Source organism: Camelus bactrianus, chromosome 8 (genome assembly GCF_048773025.1).
Source record: "Camelus bactrianus isolate YW-2024 breed Bactrian camel chromosome 8, ASM4877302v1, whole genome shotgun sequence".
NCBI classification, from domain to species: Eukaryota; Metazoa; Chordata; class Mammalia; order Artiodactyla; family Camelidae; genus Camelus; species Camelus bactrianus.
Window position 1 is genome coordinate 38,755,611 of NC_133546.1, and position 18,115 is coordinate 38,773,725.

At 38.3% G+C, this 18,115-nt stretch overlaps 1 protein-coding gene across 10 annotated transcripts in view; it reads left to right on the top strand.

The window, feature by feature from the left end:
* Window positions 1–433: 433 nt before the first annotated feature.
* ROS1 (ROS proto-oncogene 1, receptor tyrosine kinase) overlaps window positions 434–18,115 on the top strand; it is a 107,557-nt gene continuing 89,875 nt past the window's right edge. For 5 of the 10 annotated variants that reach the window (XM_074368436.1, XM_074368437.1, XM_045524646.2 and 2 more), the window contains exons 1-5: window positions 446–1,217; window positions 8,007–8,051; window positions 10,072–10,131; window positions 11,831–11,857; window positions 14,840–14,900. In XM_074368436.1, the coding sequence (XP_074224537.1) occupies window positions 1,095–1,217; window positions 8,007–8,051; window positions 10,072–10,131; window positions 11,831–11,857; window positions 14,840–14,900 (316 nt within the window). In that variant the 5' untranslated portion in view covers window positions 446–1,094. Of the gene's footprint in view, window positions 1,218–8,006; window positions 8,052–10,071; window positions 10,132–11,830; window positions 11,858–14,839; window positions 14,901–18,115 lie in introns of all 10 variants that reach the window. The other 5 variants (XR_012508657.1, XM_074368442.1, XR_012508656.1 and 2 more) reach the window with 3 other exon arrangements.

Below are 18,115 nucleotides of genomic sequence, written 5' to 3' on the forward strand. Positions count from 1 at the left end.
TTGTTTTCACCGGTTTTGTCCACATTTACTAAAAGATGTTCAGCTTAAAACAAATCCTCATGCATATGCTACTCACAATGGGAACTTCATGCCATTAAGAGATGGTTAAGTTACATTAGTATAATTAAGAAGACAAAAAAGTTGATTTGACACTTTGGATTGTCCTAAGAAAGAACACCAACACAAACGTAGCTGGCCTTAAAGAGTTAACCCTCAGCAATCTAAAAAAGTAGTGATCCAGAATTACTCACTTTGTACCTTGCAGATTTCAAATTCTTTGTTTTAGACTTAAACTTTATCTTGATGCTAGGCTAATTGAAATTTGTACAATATTTCCTTCCCATGACAGCTATGTGCACCCATATCTTAGGTCTCTATGGTGGCTGGTTTCAGCTCTCTGTCTCAGTAGACCTGATAACGCAGTGCTTTAGTTAATGTGTAGTGAAGTTCTGAAAGTGCTCTAACAAACTTCCTTGTCTTTCTCTAACCCTCAGAGTATTTGTCTATTAATTAAATTGCAGCTTTGTTTGCTTTTTAATTTTAAAATATGTATCTTGTTTCAGAGGGTTCTGTTTTCCCTCGCTGCTCCATCATTTAATTTAGGCGCTTCCATTTTTTCGATAATTCTTTATTAGAATAGTGTTACTGTTTGCTAAACAGATGGTCAAACCCAATTTCCCAATAGCTGGACAAACCTCAAAGAAGTGAAGCAGTGGATGATCCACTAAAGCGTCCCCGTCAGACAGTGCATGTGTCTCACGCTTGCTGAAATGCAACTTGCGTTTTCTCATGTGTTTACTTTCCATGTGAAGCGCTCTCCTAAGACCTAACCTTTACGCAGCAGGTGACTTTCTTTATGGGAGTAAAAGGAAGCTATATTATGAAATAGCTATTATGAGAATGATACAAGCTTTCTAGCATTCAAAGATCTAAACATTATTTTTAAAAGGCAAGGATATTCCAACATGACAAAACAAAACCAAAAAAATCCACCAGTCACTGTTACAACTGAAGTGATGAAACCCAAAGAATTCAATAGCGAAATGGAGAAAATGAGAAGAAAGGACATCTAAAAATCCGCCATTGATGAAGTGATGAAGAACATTTTCCGGCTTATTCTGAAACTTGTCAATTTTGTGACTCTTGGCTGCGTATGGATTTCTGTGGTACAGTGCACAGTTTTAAACAGCTGCCTAAAGTCATGTGTAACTAACCTGGTAAGTTTTACCGATCTAATATTTGTCTTTGTAGGAACCTGAACGTGTAGAATTCAGCTTGTTATGAAAGATTGAATTATTTTCTCTTCATGAGAAATTTTCTCATGAGAAGTGGTAGCGAGGCAAGAAAGATTCTTTCTCCAAAATAAATTAGAAACATTAGTAATTACAGAAGGTAGGGCAGGGCTGCTTTATTTCTTTAAGTTACCTGTTCATAGATTTTTTTGGGGGGGGCTTGGGGGAATGGGATTTGGGTAAAGGAGGCTAAAATGAAATCAGTTTTGTACACCTTCAAAAATGTCAGTTAAACCTCATATATTACAAAATCATTTATATTTGTCCTGAAGCATGAAATAGGTTTGGCCACGGGGCAATACTTTCTAATTGCAGACAGCAGCAATGTTTGTATTGTCGATGGAAGATTGTCTTGGGAGGTGGGCAATAAGAGAAGCAGATATAGATGCCATGTAGAACATTTTATCTTATTATTATATATTTTACATGATATATTTATATAATAATATTATTAAAAGAAAGCATTGTTTGTAAATTCCTTTCTTCCTACTGTGCATTTGTAATTCTTTTGGTGAGTTTTTTTGGTATGGAAATTTACAGTTTTCTTCTCACTTCTGGGTGTCATCTTTCCTATATATATTGTTTCATATCTTTTCAGTTCTTGTGACTTAATTGTGCTTAAAACAGTCACTAGATCAACTTTAAAAACCAAATGCATTCGAGCCAGGGAAAGACACACTCTTCTTACCTAAAGACAAAGGAAATAGCACAATAACTGTCATGTGACAACTCTTATAGTTGTATTTTTTAAAATAATAAAAGTACCAATTATTATGCTAAAGTATTGGAGATTGAAGTCTGTGGTAGAATAAAAAAGAAATGTATTCATGTTACACTTTTGGTTTAATTTAATTTATAGTTAAAACACTACTTGGGCTTGCTATGGTTAGTAGCACGTTTTAAAAAAGTTTAGTATTTTAAAAAATTTAGCATTTTATATAAATCTTTGCTGAAAATGTCATTGTCATTAAAGAAGAATTGCATGCTTTATATTTTTACAGTTATAATTCAAACTTAAAAATATAAGAATGGGACTATTAAATTTTTTTTACTAAAAAATTGATCAATTTTCTGATTATAACAAGAATAAATATTCATTGTAAAATATTTATAAGATAGAGAAGAAATAGAGAGAAATAAAGGGAAAAATCCTATAATTCCACCATTATTAACCTATAATTGTATTTTCTTTCAGTGTTTTTTCCTCAAATATGTATATAATTTTCACACCATTGTACACTGAGCTTTTTCATTGAAAATTACTTTGTGGGTTTCCCACTATATCCTGAAGTTTTTTTTTATGGAAACAGGATCTTTAATGTATTTTGAATATTCCATCAAATGAATGAACCACGGTAATTTGTTAATTTCCTATTATCAAAACTCATGTTGGCAGCTTCCATGAATGTAGTCTCCATTTTATTTTATTTTTTAGCTAAGTTTAGTTTTATCTTATTTTTTTGTGTGGGCTCCTTGATTTCAGGGTTTGGCAGAAGAAGTAGACAGTCTGTTCCTTTGTAGAATTGCCTTCCGTTCGCCACCTACAGAGAAAGGCACAGCTGATGTGGTGGCGGCTGCAGAAGACACGGTCTGCCAATTTGACTGGTGCCTGTAATAAGTGATCTCCATCTGGGCCTCCCACACCAAGGCCGGAGGGACAAAAGCTAGGTAGAAGAACAATGAATGGAGCCATGGATCGGGGGAAGACGTGAAAAGTGCTCAAGTGTATTATATACTGTTTGAGATTTTTTTTTTCCCTGTGCTATCCTTTTAGCCTGGACATTAGCTGTGAAGGTCACCTTTGATTTCACTGGGTGGGTCCTGATACTGAGGCATCTTTGCCTTTTAAAAAGAAGCAGAAAATTCTTGTAGAAAGGAACGTTAGAATTGCTGCCCCCACATGCACAAATCCTAGTTCTGTGCTTGGGCATGGGTTTCCCATTAGTGGATGGATCTGTCTGTATTAGTTGAGTGTATTAACTGACCTGATATTTTAAAGTTACATATGTCACGTGCTGCACAGACAAAAACGGATTAATGTTCTTCAGAACACTAGTATTGTGAGATCCTTTGTGAAAAAGAAACAAAAGAGATTCCTGGTCAGATAATTTATGGAAACGCTTTGTTGTACCTTTTTGTTGTAGAGCTACACGGCCCAATCGCATAATAATGGCTCTGTTTAATCACAAATTTTCTGATCTTTTTTTTTTTTTTTGAGTAACAAATCCCAAGAGCCGAGGAGCTAGTGTTGAGAAGTGTTCTTTTAGAAGTATCAACTCAATTTGATAAAAGACTATTAGAAACAATAGAATTCAGAAAGTTGACCTGTTAAAAACGTGTATAAACATCAATACCTTTCTTATATACCAATATATAACTTTACAACAAGCTAGTGGAACAAAACCATAATCCAAAAATTCCATAAAATAGCCACAATTTGTACTGGTGTAGGAATAGACTAGCCAGTAAAAGAGAATACAGTCCAGAAATAATACCACATACATAAGAGAGTGTGGAATATGATAAAGATGATAATTCAAACCAAAGTGGGGCTGTGCATTTAGAAAACAAAATAACTCCTTCCTTTAGTAGGTGAATGAATCAGTAAACTGTGGCAATTCAGATAATGGGATATTATTCAAAGCTAAAGAGAAATGAGCTATCAAGCCATGAAAGACATGGAGGAAACTTAAATGCATATTACTAAGTGAAATAAGCCAATCTGAAAATGCTACGTACAATATGATTCCAACTATATGACATTCAGAAGGCAGAACTATGGAAACAATGAAAAGATTAGTGGTTGAGAGGGATGGGTTGGGCTAGGGCGGGGGAGATGAGTAGGCAGAATGCAGAGAATTGTTAGAGCAGTGAAAATACTCTGTGTGATATTATGATGATGGATGGATGTCACACAAATGGATATATGTATATACAATTGTGTAATACATTTGTCCAAACACCAGGTGTGCACCCTAAGGTAAACTATGGATCTGGGTGATTATGATTATCTCCATGTAGGTTCATTCTTACTAAACAATGTACCACTCTGCTGAGGGATGCTGATAATGGAGGAGGCTATGCATGTGTGGGAGCAGGGGCCATATGGGACATCTCTGTACCTTAATCTCAATTTGTCATAAACTTAAAGCTGCTCTAAAAAAAATAAAAATAAAGTACTTTTTTCTTTAAAAAAAGTTAAAAAAAATTCAATTCCTACATCACTACCAGATTCAAATAAATTCCAGGAGGTATTAAAATCAAAAGGTATGATTTAAATGTAAACAGACAAATAACAAAAACAAAGCATAAGCCTTACCCCATAATAATACTAGAATAAATTAAAGGTGAATATTTCTATAATATTGGAGTAGAAATGCCTAAGGAACCTGCTTCAAAAATCCAGAAACACTAACAGAAATTATGAATAAATTCTACTGCTTAGAAACAAACTACATGACAATAAGCAGAATATAATAAAAAAAAGCCAAAGAATGGAAAAAATTTTTACATATGATAAGCATAATTTTCCCAACTCTTCTATATATACAGAGAGAGAGGAGCATTTAACATAAGTGTAGAACATGCAGACCTACTTCAAAAAGAAGAAATGTAAATGGCTAAAAAGCACGTGATGATAGATGTTTAACCTCACAGCAACCATGGAATTGCACAGCAAAAATGAATTATCGATTTTTCTTTTGTCTGATTGGAAAAGACAAAAACATTTAATAGTTGGCAAAGTTTGGATAAGCTGGCACTTTCATGTAGTGTTGGTTACGATGTAAGTTGGCAGATTTCTAGAACGTAATGAGTTAATAAATATCAAAATTAAAAGTGAAAATATACCTTTAACCCTGAACACCAAGAAATTTATCTGAGGAGATTATTGCATAACTAATTAGCAATGTGTCTGCAAAAGGCTGGTTATAGAAAATTTGTATGTAGTATTAATAACAGATTTCTAAGTGCCTGGCACTGTACTATAATAAGAAGTACATTATTTAACTGAATCCTCACAGAACTTTATGCACTAAATATTATCCTACTTATGTCTCTGATGAGAATACTAAATTTAAACAGCGCAGGTCTCTTTTAAACTATCATATCAGGAGCAATATCGTATGTGGGGTTAAAACGTGGATCATTCTGCTCTGTTTCATTGTTAGGCTAGGAAGTAAAGAAGGAAATTAGTTCCGGCTCAGGTGGGCAAGATAGAAAAGTCTGTGCCAAGAAGTAGGCGTTACACTGAGGATTTAAGATCCGGAGCTGGGACTGTGTCTTTTACACAGATAGTTGGAGCGGGTGGATCTAAGGTAAAGGGGTGAGGATCCTAGCTCCAAAGTGAGGAATTTGGTGCAGATTACAGGAGGCATCTGTGCTTTGGTTAAGAGCGCAGGCTCTGGAAGCAACTAGCCCTCCACTCCCTTCAAATCCTAACTCTCGGGCAATTTACTAAGCCTCCCTGTGTCTCAGAGGCACAATGGAGTTAACAACAGTGCCCACCCAATGGGGCTGCTGAGATGTTGAATGAGATTTATAATAAAACTCCATGAGTGCCTGCAACATAGGAATCACTCCCTAATGTTGGCTCTGATAATGAGGAGGAGGGGGATGAGGAGTGAGCAGAGATTAGGGGAGAGTGGTGACAAAATCTGCTTCATCAGAACCCCACAGACCTGACTCAGGAGGCTACCTTGCCCAAGACCACTTGATGGGCACTCCATTCAGCCTGTTCAATTTAATTTTGAGAGCTGCCAAAGGCAGGACCCAATACTGTTACAGCGTGACTTTACGGTCATCAAGAAACATCACTGTTATTTTATTGATTAAACACAACCCAGCATCGACCTCTCTGCTTTATGAGCTAACATAAATTTTTGAAGAGATAGGAAAAAATCCAATGGCAAATTCACTATCTTACACTTGATTGTGTATGGTTGTGTTTCGATCACATAAAGGGGAATGAAAAGCTTCATTTTGAACAAAATTATGAAAACAAAGAACTGTGAAGCACATGGTTGCATAATTAATCTAAAAGATACAGTTCTTGCTCTTTACTTATTATCTAAAAACAAAAACATATTAACCATCCTTCTGCTTTCCCTGCAAATATAAGTGGTTAGGGAATGGAGATTAGAGGGATGTTTACTCACACATCAAATGAGAGGGAATAAGCCACTTGCCACTTGGTTCCTGTGTCTGGGTACTCCTCAGGTAAACTCCCACAATTCTAGTCCACTAGTTGATGCTCTCAGGGGACAGGACTTCTGGAGTGACCCTCAGTAGTAAGCCACCTTGAATTCATGGATGTATTCCTTCCACATGTATTTACCGAATACCTATTGTCCTTTAGACACGGTTGTAGATGCTGGAGAGAGTAGAGGGCAAAATGGATGGTGCTTCCATGGAAGGGAGAGAGAGGGCTGCATGAGCTCAGTGATGGCTGCCTCCGCTCGTCCCTCCAAAAGCATGGGCTGCTCAAAGGGCCACAGGAGATTTGTGACCACCTCGCAAGCCCCTTTGCATTTTCTGTTGTCTCTCTTGGAACATATCTTGCTTGTAGCACTGGGTCAGCCACGGACAAATGTCATGCTCCTTGCTGAATTAATCACCTCTCCAATTTAGTGGTTCAAATTCAGTAACTTTTAAGGGGAGGTTCTGGTCAGTACCAATTAGAGTTACTAAAAAGATTCACCTAATTTTCCTCTGCCTGTAATTCTAAGTCAATGAGTGAGGCAGGTCGACCATTAGGTCACATCCATGTAAGGCTGTTCAGGTACATCACTGATGAACAAGGGCCCAGTGCTGCCGTCCCTTGTAAGCTCTTCTCTTCATGAAGGACTCTACTCAAATAATGACCAGGAAGAGGATGGAAAATTTATAGATTTCTTCCCCCTCCTTAGTTTCCATGCTTTTATTTTCATCTAGCACAAAGAAGTTCTTAAAATCTGTGGAAATGTGAGAAATGAAGAGAGTACTCTGGTGTTTTACTATATGCAAAATTTATATTTTTCCTCTGTGCTGAATAAGAGTGCTTTTAAAAAAGAAAAATTCAAACATAATTCATCTCTAATCCAAGAGTCCTTGATTAATTGACTAATGTCACACATTTATTTGATACTGTGTGAGAACCTCTCCATTGTTGCTAACCACTCGTTATGGCCATGCCTCCACTTCCACCTCTATCATTTCTGCAGAATTCTTAAGCATTACGTCTTACATGGGCACAGCTCGTTTCACTGCACTGTGCACATATTGCAGGTTTTTTTTTTTTTTAACAAATTGAAGATTTGTGGCAACCTTATGTTGTCTGATGATGGTTAGCATTTTTTAAGAATAAAGTATTTTAAATTAAGGTATGTACATTGTTTTTATTTTTTAAACCCAGTACTATTGCATGCGTAATAGACTACACAATAGTGTAAACATAAATTTACTATGCACTGGGAAACCAACAAGTTGGTGTGATTCTTTCTGTTGAGGTGATCTGGAACCAAACTCGTGATGTCTCCGAGGTATGCCTGTTAATTTGCATTGGTCTTTTGTCTGATTTTGTGACTGATTCGATGACTTTAAAACATCTGGTTCCTCACTTTACAGTTAGAAAACACTGAGGAGGCAACACTGCTCCAGGAAGCTTTTTTGAAAAGGGTGTGGGAGTCACAGGGAACACAGGATTGATAGGCGTGTGCATTCCCTCCTTCATTTCAGGGCAGACAGCTTGACGTCGGCACACCGTACAATCTGAGCGAACCGGTGAGTAATGGCTTCCACTGTCTGGGACTTCACGGTGTTTGCACTGATAAAAAGGGTCAATGGTCAGGTTTGATTACCTAAGAATAATTCCCCAGTAAAAGCTCATTTCTTGTCCCCGATGGAGGAAGCTGGATGGAAAATAGTGAGAAATCCGAATGACAGTGGATTCAAACACAAAATCAGGGACAGTGTGTTGAAGTGAAAAGAGCACAGGACCGAGCCACAACCAGGATTTTGATTCTACACAGCTGTGTGGCTTTGGGCAAATCGCTTAAAATTTCTGAGACATTATGGTTTTATTACTTTTCTGCACCTGTATCCATTTACTCAACAAGTGTTTAGTGACTCAGAGTATAAGTATAAACCAGGCACTGTGCTGGGTGATAGACACTTATGCATGAGTAAAATAGGGTCTCTATTTTAAAGGACTCTCAATCTTGCAGGAGAGACATATACATAAAACCATGGCCAGACAGCATCGTAAGAGTCAGAACAGTGATGTGTGTGAGGGGCAAAGAGAATACGCAAGAGGAAAAGCACCTTGCTTGCCTGTGTGGCCTTTGAACTAAAACTAGAAAGATGTAAGAGTTTTCTAGAAGGACTAGAGAGGAAAGGTACACCACTCAGTGGGAACCCTTTATGCCAAGACACAGAGTTTGAGGCAGGCTAACTTGTGCAGGAAACTAGGAGTATTTCAGCTTGCTTAGAAGACAGGGTGTGTGTGTGGAGGATGGGAGGTGGAAGACGAGGTTGGTGGGGCCAGATCGTGGAGAGCTCTGGGTATATACCATGGTGGTAATTTGGTTTTCAGTTACACATAGAGTTTTAGGTAAGAGAAGGGTATGATTCCATTTTGTTTTGAAAAGATCACTCCAAATGTGGAACCAAGAGAGGTCCCTCATGAGGCTGCTGGCCAGCAGTGGCAGGCACAGAAAAGCAAGGGCAGTGAGTGAGCGAGGAACCCAGATGGAGACCAGGTAATGAGGAAGTGAGTCAACAGGACCTGATGATGGATGAATTGTCCCTGGCAGAGTGAGTGGGATAATGGAAAGGGAAGCCCCCTTCTTCCTGGCTTGGGCAGCTCTGGAGATTGAAACACATTAATAGGAAACACAGGAGCAAGAGCAAGTTAGAGGGTAGAAAGTAAGGAATTTGATGGTTCCTATGCTGAATCTAAGGTGCCTGTAGGGACTTAAATGGAGATGTTTCACAAGCAATTGGAAATCTGGGTCTGCAGCTCAGGAGGGAGTCTCAGCTGAAGTTCTAATTTGTGAGGTATTGACACCTCAGATGGTTGAAGCTGAGGTGGTGAATGAGCTCACTCTGGGAGAATTTAAAGAGAGAGAAGAGAAAAGGTTGAGGTTAGGACACAAACACAAAAGAGGTGGGGAGAGGGGAAAAGAGACGGCAAAGCAGAAGGAACAGAGATAAAGGAGAAGGGGATCCAGGTGTCATCGTGGCCTGTGGATGGAACAGCCAGCACAATCACAGGCACAGACCTACCAGGTAAGGGGAGGAGGAGCCAGTCCAGTCTGCCCAATATGAGCCCAGGGCAGCTCTGGGAGAAGGTTTCCAGGGCAGCTATGGGCTGAAAGTTAGCTAGTGGGCAGCCAGCTTCCCAAACTGTCCACCCATTTAGGTTTTGATGTGCTGCTTTCTGGTTGTGTCCCCAGCTTTGAGTTTTGCATGTTGGGTGAGGACACTCATGGACCTGTATGATCTGCCTGATGCCATGCTGTCCTGGACTTTATCTTCTGCCAAAACCTAGTGGACCATGTGTCCCTGAAGGTCAGGTGCTCCCTGGGGTCTAGGCCTACCTGCCCCAGGCTGGACTCCACTCGGCAACCCTGCTCCCTGCAGTGAGCCACACCACGCCCTACTCTGTAGAGACGACTACTCTGCTTAGAATCCCATAGGCCCTGATCTTTTGGAGGCCAAAGTTTCTTTGGTAGAGTTCTATTCAGAAAACACTTTCAGGTGACAAGAAAAAGTCACTATTGTCTCTTACTGTCTCTTGTAGTGCATCCAAGGATGTCATTTTTGGAACTCCGCAGATCAGGAAAACTGTGCTTTAAAGTGTGTAAGTACTAATTATGTTTCTGTTTTGATACTAATGTTTCCGTCAAGAGAAATGTTTTCCAAGAGGTTTCCGATTTGAGTTTCCATTGGCTTTCAATGAGTCTGCTGGACTCTAAAGCAAAAGTACGATTGCCTGAGTAATACATAATAATGGAAAAAATAAGATCAACATTATTAATGCAACTGGAGACCAAGGGAAGTTAATGTGAGCCATGGAACCCAGGGATGCCCAACTGCTCCAAATTATAAAGGCCTTTTAGCAGAATATGAGGTATTTGTTAAATTTCCTAGTCCTGCACTTCTCAAATTTTACTATGCAAATAACTGGGAACTTGTTAAAATGCAGATTCTGATTCAGTAGGTTTGGGGCTGGACTTGAGAGTCTACACTTGTAACAAGCTCCCAGGTGATGTATTCCTGGTGGTCTGCAGACCACACTTTGGAAAGCAGGGTCCTAGGTCATGTTCAGAGTTCTGCAGGGAACATGGTAGCAATCTAATCCAGAGGTCAAACACCTAGGTTTATTACACTTTGTGTGGAAAATCCATGCCCCAATATTTTTTCATTTTTAATTTATCCTGGCTTTGCCACTTAGTGTATGACTTCATTAAGGTGCTTCACCTTTACTTTCCTCATTAATAAATTAGGATAATAATCGAATCTCCCTCCTAAGGGTAGTGCCTGATAGTCTATAATTATTCCAGTCTCATGGATAAGAATTTTATAGTTTAAAAGTGGGTTGCTTTGTTCAGGTTGTTTAGGTCAGAGGTTAAGTCAGTTAGCATCATGGTCGCCTTGGGTAATATCATTTTCCATTAATGACTCAAATAATAGCACTGAGATTTAAATAAGGACATTAACATCTCCTTAAATATACTCCTCATAGCTTTTCTTGTGTAGCGTGTCCTCACTGACTTCCATTATGGGAGTCGCTTATGCCCACGCTCCTGTCTGTGACTGTGCGCTCCATACTGGAGATTACCAAGAGATGGAGCAGGAGCTGTCTGGATTTGTGAAATATTATATGGTCCAAAAAAACCTCTACCTCTCCTTGCTAGCACGCTGTGTGAATGGCACTTTAAATCATTATCTGTCTAATTATGTGTTTAGTATCTTTTGCAACACAAAACATATGTCTATCAGGGCAGGACCGTGAGGGCAGATGCTCTCTGCCTTGTTCACACCACACCCCTCGCACTGAACACAGCGAGGGGCACGTAGCAGGCGCTCAGGCAGCCCGTGCCAAGTGAATGGCTGGGAAGAACCATTTGTCCCCAGAAATAGTCCAGGAAGCAGACTGGATGCTAGAGTGGTCAGTCTGGGCAGAGGAACCTGGTGGCCTTTCCTAGCCAGAGCGATGGGTGGTTTTCATTTTGGGCTCTGTCAGTCCAGGCCCCGGCCACCAGCCCTTCATTCTCTCACCTGGTTCGTCACAGATAACCTCTTAGTTGACTGGGACTTTCTAACAGACATCATGTGCCCCTGTTTTTCCAATGATGCAGACAACATAATGTACAGTAGCCTTCTTGAATGGAAAGGCCATCTCTGGGCTCCCTTGCTTTTGATTGTTTTTTATTGATTATTTTGTCAATGGTGGGGCAAGAAATTAATTTGGAAGAAATGCCTAGCTAAGTGTCATGAAAATCATTTACAACTTTAAAGATTTTAAATAGTTTTACTTTCCTCTTTTGTCTATGCAGAATGATACCTATGCTGCTGTTAGTGAGGTGAGTGGTGATCGCTTACAACAAAGGTGTCATCAAACCCCATTTCTCTCTTGTCCTGTTAAAATAAAAATGAAGAAAACTGAGTCATTCTCAGTGCACCTGAAACATTCTTCCTGGGAGTGCTCTAACTGGTGTAAGAATGACTGCCTAATTCCATGTCTGACACCTTGCTGTGTTTTCTATCTCTGTGTGCATGTATACAATGCATATGTAAATGTGTACAGATGTACGTACACAGACACATTACACACATACACATATATTACTCTAATCTGGTTTGAAAGGTCTGACTTCCTGAAATCTGGGTGGGAGAGGCGTCAGGAGGAGAGGAAAAGGAACATAGAGCAGTGCCCTTCTCTCTGCTGATTTCATTTCTTTCCCATACAGCCTTCGTGCTGTCATTAAACACAATGCATTAAAAGAGAGCCCTTTAGTTGCAATGTTCTTCCTTATTCAATAAACTCCTTTGACAACATTTTGAAACAGAACTTTAAAAAATTTCAACTAATTAATTTTCCTCCTGCTATGGTAATAAAGGATCTCCCGGGGACTCTGGCGGCCCAGGTCTCTCCTCGTTCCCCCGCCGGCCCTCCCCTGCAGAGCCCTCCCCTGCACTTGGCTTTCTCCTTCCTGGGAATTTTGATCTTTTCTACTCAGTCTTCCTGAACTAAACTTCCCTGTCCGGGATCCCACATCCTTCAGAATTTGTTTTAGATTATTTGACAATAAGCATTTATGATGAAACTACATTCTTTCTCAGTTTGAAATCTATGCCGTCTTCTATTTAATATATCCTTGAAACCAGAGAACAGAACTATCCTATCTTGCTGGAGGAAGAATTCCAGATTGTCACTCATTAATAAAATAGAAAAATTCCCTTTGAATAGAAAATGAAAATTTTAAAAAGCTAAATTGGAATATTTTCTCAATAGTCTTTGGTGACTTTTCCTTGCAGGTAGAAGGTGATGGGGTTGGCTAAGAAGAGATAAAACAGACTGGAAAATTTGCCCTGTATGTAAATAGACAATTAAAGCGCTTTCCGATTGAGATTAGAAAGAAAAAAAATAAAACTGCCTGAGAACCCTTTTATGTGATTAAAACAAAAGTAGTTCAGACTCTGTGAATTCTTAAATTCAACTTCCTTTAGATTGTCTCCAGGCAACTTGAGTTTGAGAAACACTGAGTAACTTCATTTGAAATCTAATTCTAATGTTTGGAGATTGGAGAGACAGAGGGAGGGAGAGAGAGAGAGAGAAAAGGAAAACCAAATCAATAACTTTGCCTTCACTTGTGATAACATTTAAACTCCTTAGAGCACAAACTTCTAGTTGTAAGATTAACAGGTTCCAGGGATCTGATGTACAGTATGGTGGTTATAGCTAGTAACACTGTATTATATACTTGAATGTTGCTAAAAGAGTCAATCTTAAATGTTCTCATCATAAAAAAGAAATGGTAATTACATGATGGGATGAAGGTGTTAGCTAATGCTATGGTGGTAATCATCTATCTTAATAAAGCTGGAAAAAAATACAAGCTTCACCAATGTAAACAAAACAAAAAGATTTAACCCCCTAGATAGATCAGAATTGTATTATCTACTTTCCCCTGAAAAAGTGCAGGAAAAATAGGCCCACAGTTCCCCCAATAGTCAGGACTAGCTGTATTTCCAAACAAACATCTCCTTTCTTCTTCCTCAGTTTTCTTTCTCGAAAAAAAAAAATCCTATGTTAATGATAATTTTGCTGCCATTTGGCATATTTACTCTCTGCAGTTAATTAATATGTTGAATGTATTTCACTGAAACCTGCGAAGAAGATGTGAAAAGTATACTAAACCCTTACGTGACATAATCCTGAGTCCAAACTGAGGTATTTAAATTAATCCTTAAACAAGCAAACCTGGGCTCATCAGGCTCCACTTCCTCTGAGTGCACAGATCAAACATGGGGCAGCTAAGTATTTGCAAATTACAGCCCTTCTCTACTTAGATGTTAGGGCAAATGCACTGTGTCAGGGTCTCCACTATTATCATGAGAAACAACAGCATGTTGTCCTGGGTATTGTAACTATAAACTGAATGAGAGCAGAAGATTGATCATGATTATCTTGTAGTTTTACGACGTGTGCCTTTTCCCTAAGTATTCCCCCCCCATAACTATTGTTAACGCCTCTGTTAAAAGTTGCAGGAAATTTGTGTCTCAGTCATCAAAATGTTTACTCAGTTAACCATCATTAGGTTTTTGCAGACCTTAAAATTTAACACTGGTACTGAGACCTCCATTGAAATGTTCACTAAAGCTTATAGTTCATTTTCAAGGAAGGCATGAATATAAGAAATAAATAGGCATAATTTTAGGCTAGAGTTTTCGGTTATTAACTCACTAAACTTTTGACTAAGGTGGAAAACATAATTGCATAGTTGAGCTCAGTATTTCGTCAAACCAGGGGGTGTCACACATTAGAAGGTCATGAAATCAATTTTGTGAATAGAGAGTCACAATAAACAAAATGAAATAGAACATGTAAGCTTGCATCACAGGTACGAAATTTCCTTTGTGGTTGAAAACATTCTAAAATTGGATTGTAGTGATGCTTGTACAATTGTACAATTTGACTACACTAAATACCACTGAACTATGTGCTTTAAATGGGTGGATTTCATGGTTTGAAAAATATATTTCAATAAAACTGTTTAAAAAGGGAAAAAGGGTACTGTTTCAAGAATGTGTTTTTCCTCCAACATGTATGTGTGTACTAAGTTGTTTGGAAGTATCTTGGAATTTGGGACACGGTCAAAAAAGTTTGAAAGGGTATTGTTCTAATCCCGCTAGCAAATGGGAACTTCTAAGTATTACAGTTGAAATACTTGATATACAGGTAAACTTATGTATCAGACTTTCATATTTCAAAATTCAGTTGAAGCTTATCAGCAAAAGCAGTACAAAGGCTGCACTGACTGGCATGCTACTGTCTTCCGCAGCGAGAATCCTGCGAGGTCGGCTGCAGCAGTGGGGAAGGTGCATACGAAGAGGAAGTGTTAGGTAAGCAGATGCATGCAACTGTTATTGAAAATAGTCCACACCACTTGAGGCACTTGTGCTACTGTAGGGCAGTGAGCCACCTCTTAAAATTTCTGTTCGTCTATGTCTCAGTATGATCTATCTATACGATATTGAATATATATATATATTTCAGTAACTTAGAATGTGAAAGCCATTTTGATAGAGATTCAGCAAGACTCTTCTTTCAGAGCAAAATATGGGAACCAGCACATGACATGTTCTGTGGATGCAATCACTTCTGTCTTAACTAGAGGGACAAATGTGAATCCTGAGCACCTTGATGTCAGGAAATGCCACTGTTTTAATGAACTGAAAATGTAGAAGCATTTTATTTAATGCACAGTTCATTACTCAGCTAACAGGTATGCAGTAGAATGCCTACTCCAAGTATGGTGCCCTACAAGACTCTGGGAAATCTGCAGAATGTGTAGAAGTTACACTTCTCAGTGTTAGATTTCGAGTCAATGAAGAGCTTGGGTGTTTATGTCTCTACCTCCCTCTGCCTTATTTCAGAGCAGACTGAGTGTGTCTCAGAGACTTTGCCAGAGCGTGTTAATTCTCTAGTGGTTTCTGAAGGACCAACACGTTGATAAGTTGCAGCTTGTTTCCTCTCACCGAGAGACAGATTATTCTTTCCAGAACAAGAGATGATTGGCTCTACCATAAGTTGTATCCCTTGTTTCAGTGGCTTGCTCCTTGCTCTCAGTGGCTGATGGAAATTAGAAGGAGGAGCATGCCCTGTTATCCTGATTTGCTTCTGCCCTTTAGTGACCCACAAAAGACCCTCCTTGACATTTCTGTAGCGAGGTAGTGATGTTACATTTTTTTCTCTCTGTGTAGCAGAAGTTAGCTGTGTTTTCTATACTGTGAACTGAGGTTCCCCAAGGTATCACATCTGCCTCACAGGGAGGTGTGGAGCATTTTAAATATGGAGGGAAACACAAGGGTAGTAGACATCTGTTGGACATCGCTGGAACTACTAGCTAGAGATAGTTGACAGTATAAACAGTGGATTGCACTACATTTCTTTCTATAATAGCATATCTTTGTAATGCTATTTTCTTGGTGTTGCTGTGATAAAAAGCAAGTATAAGAAACTCAGTGTGGAACAGGAAATGAGGATGGTGGTGCCCAATCTGATCACAATATTTGAGAAGTTCTGCAGTGCCCAATAGGCACCCGGATCCCATTCATAGGCAATTATTTTTATTTAAGGATGAAATAAATATGTTACCTTGTCTTTCAATTTATTTGTTTTCCCAAACATCTAAGTTAATAGGACATGCATACTTAAGTTATAATGTTTAATACATGGAACTGTTAGGTGATTCTTTTGGTCGAGGAAGTCATGAAAAAATTATGGAGAAACTAAAGATGCCATAACTGAGAAAGTTTGGGAAACTCTGATTTACATCATTTTCTTGTATTCTGAAATTATACTGCCAACTTAATTATACAATTCTGTTAGAATACAAGTGTAATCAGTACTTTATTTCAAATTTCTCATTGGCTATGGATCATTGTCTACGTACTACTAACAAATGAGTTGTACCAACTCCAAATATATGGCATTCGTGCTTACAGATTGTATCTTTGATTTGTTGTAATGAATCCTTTTGCCTGTATGCTTAAGACCCTGTTTGTCTCTAACATCTGGTGCTGGTCTGTTTGTCTGTGGATCTGCTATATTATTCTATTTCATATATACTCCATGCCCCTTTTCCACATGGTGAGAATGATAATTATTAGGAATATATTAAAATAAAAAGTTACTATTTATTAGGCATTGATGAGTCAGACACAGTTCTAAGTAATATATAGCTTTCAGCTCTTTACGTCCTCAGAAGTATAAACATTATAATCATCATTTGACAGATGAGAAAAATGAGGCACAAGCTGTAAAAGCTTCTTTGGGGCTGCATAGCCAGAGAGGGATGTAACTTGAATTTTAACCCAGTTCTCTCATTCCAGAGCCTGTTCTTATCCACTCTGCTATGTACTGAAAGTAGTATATAGCTCAGGTTAGCTTCTTTTTCTCATTTGGTTCACTCCTGCCTTGATATTTCAGAATAAACCTGTCTTACCTCTGTTTTTCAATATGCATCACCATGGCTTTGAAACATGTCTTTATTTAACTATAAAATTTGCATTTACTTGTACTTATCTAATTCTAGTCCCTATTGCCCAGTTCTTAATTTACATCTTTTCTGATGCCTACTGGTCCTTCTTCCTTGCTCTGCTGACAACTCTATCTTTGAACTCTTTAAGGATCCCACAGCTATTCCAAGCCCTGATATTAAGCATCTCACACCATAAAATGGGGAAAGTAGAACTGTGCTTTACCTGTACAGTTATAATACTCAAAAGTGAACCTTAAGTGGAAGAATCAGCAGAGAAGTGCTCTGCTAAGCCTCTCTGTGGGCTAAACTCTCAGATTATAATGGCTTTATTTTTTCTGGGTCACAGAGTATTTTTGTAGTGTGGACTTTAATTACTTCAGAGTCAGTTAGTTCAGATTCAGTATCAGTAGTGATTAGAATTATGTCAACTTTTCTTTTAACTGGAAAGAGATCATGGGAATATGTATTTAATCATTTAAGCTCCTCAAAAAATTTACCATGCTTTCTGAACCAGGGTAGATTCTTTTCTATAAAAGAAAGTGTATCCTCTAAGTTTAGACAGAGATGCCTCCTTTTGCCACTTCCATGTAGTACTTGAAGTCCCAGCCAGAGCAACTAGACAAGAAAAAGGCATCTAAATTTGATGGATTCAACAAAAGGCATCCAAATTTGAAAGGAGGAAGTAAAAATTTTCTTTGCAGATGATATCTTATACACAGAAAACCCTAAAGATACCACAAAATACTCTGTTAGAACTAATAAACAAATTCAGGAAAATAGCACTTGAAAATCAGGTGCATTTCTATACACTAATAATGAGCCATCTGAAAAGGAAACTAAGAAACAATTTCATTTAACAATGGCTTCAAGAAGAGTAAAATACTTAGAATTAACTTAACCAAAGAGGTAAAGGACTTGTAAAATGAAAACTACAAAACATTTCTGAAAAAAAGAAGACAAATAAATGGAAAGACACCCCATATTCATGAATTGAAAGACTTGGTATATTGTCATGATGTCAATACTACCAAAGCAATCTAAAGATTTAATGCAATCCCTATCAAAATTCTGAAG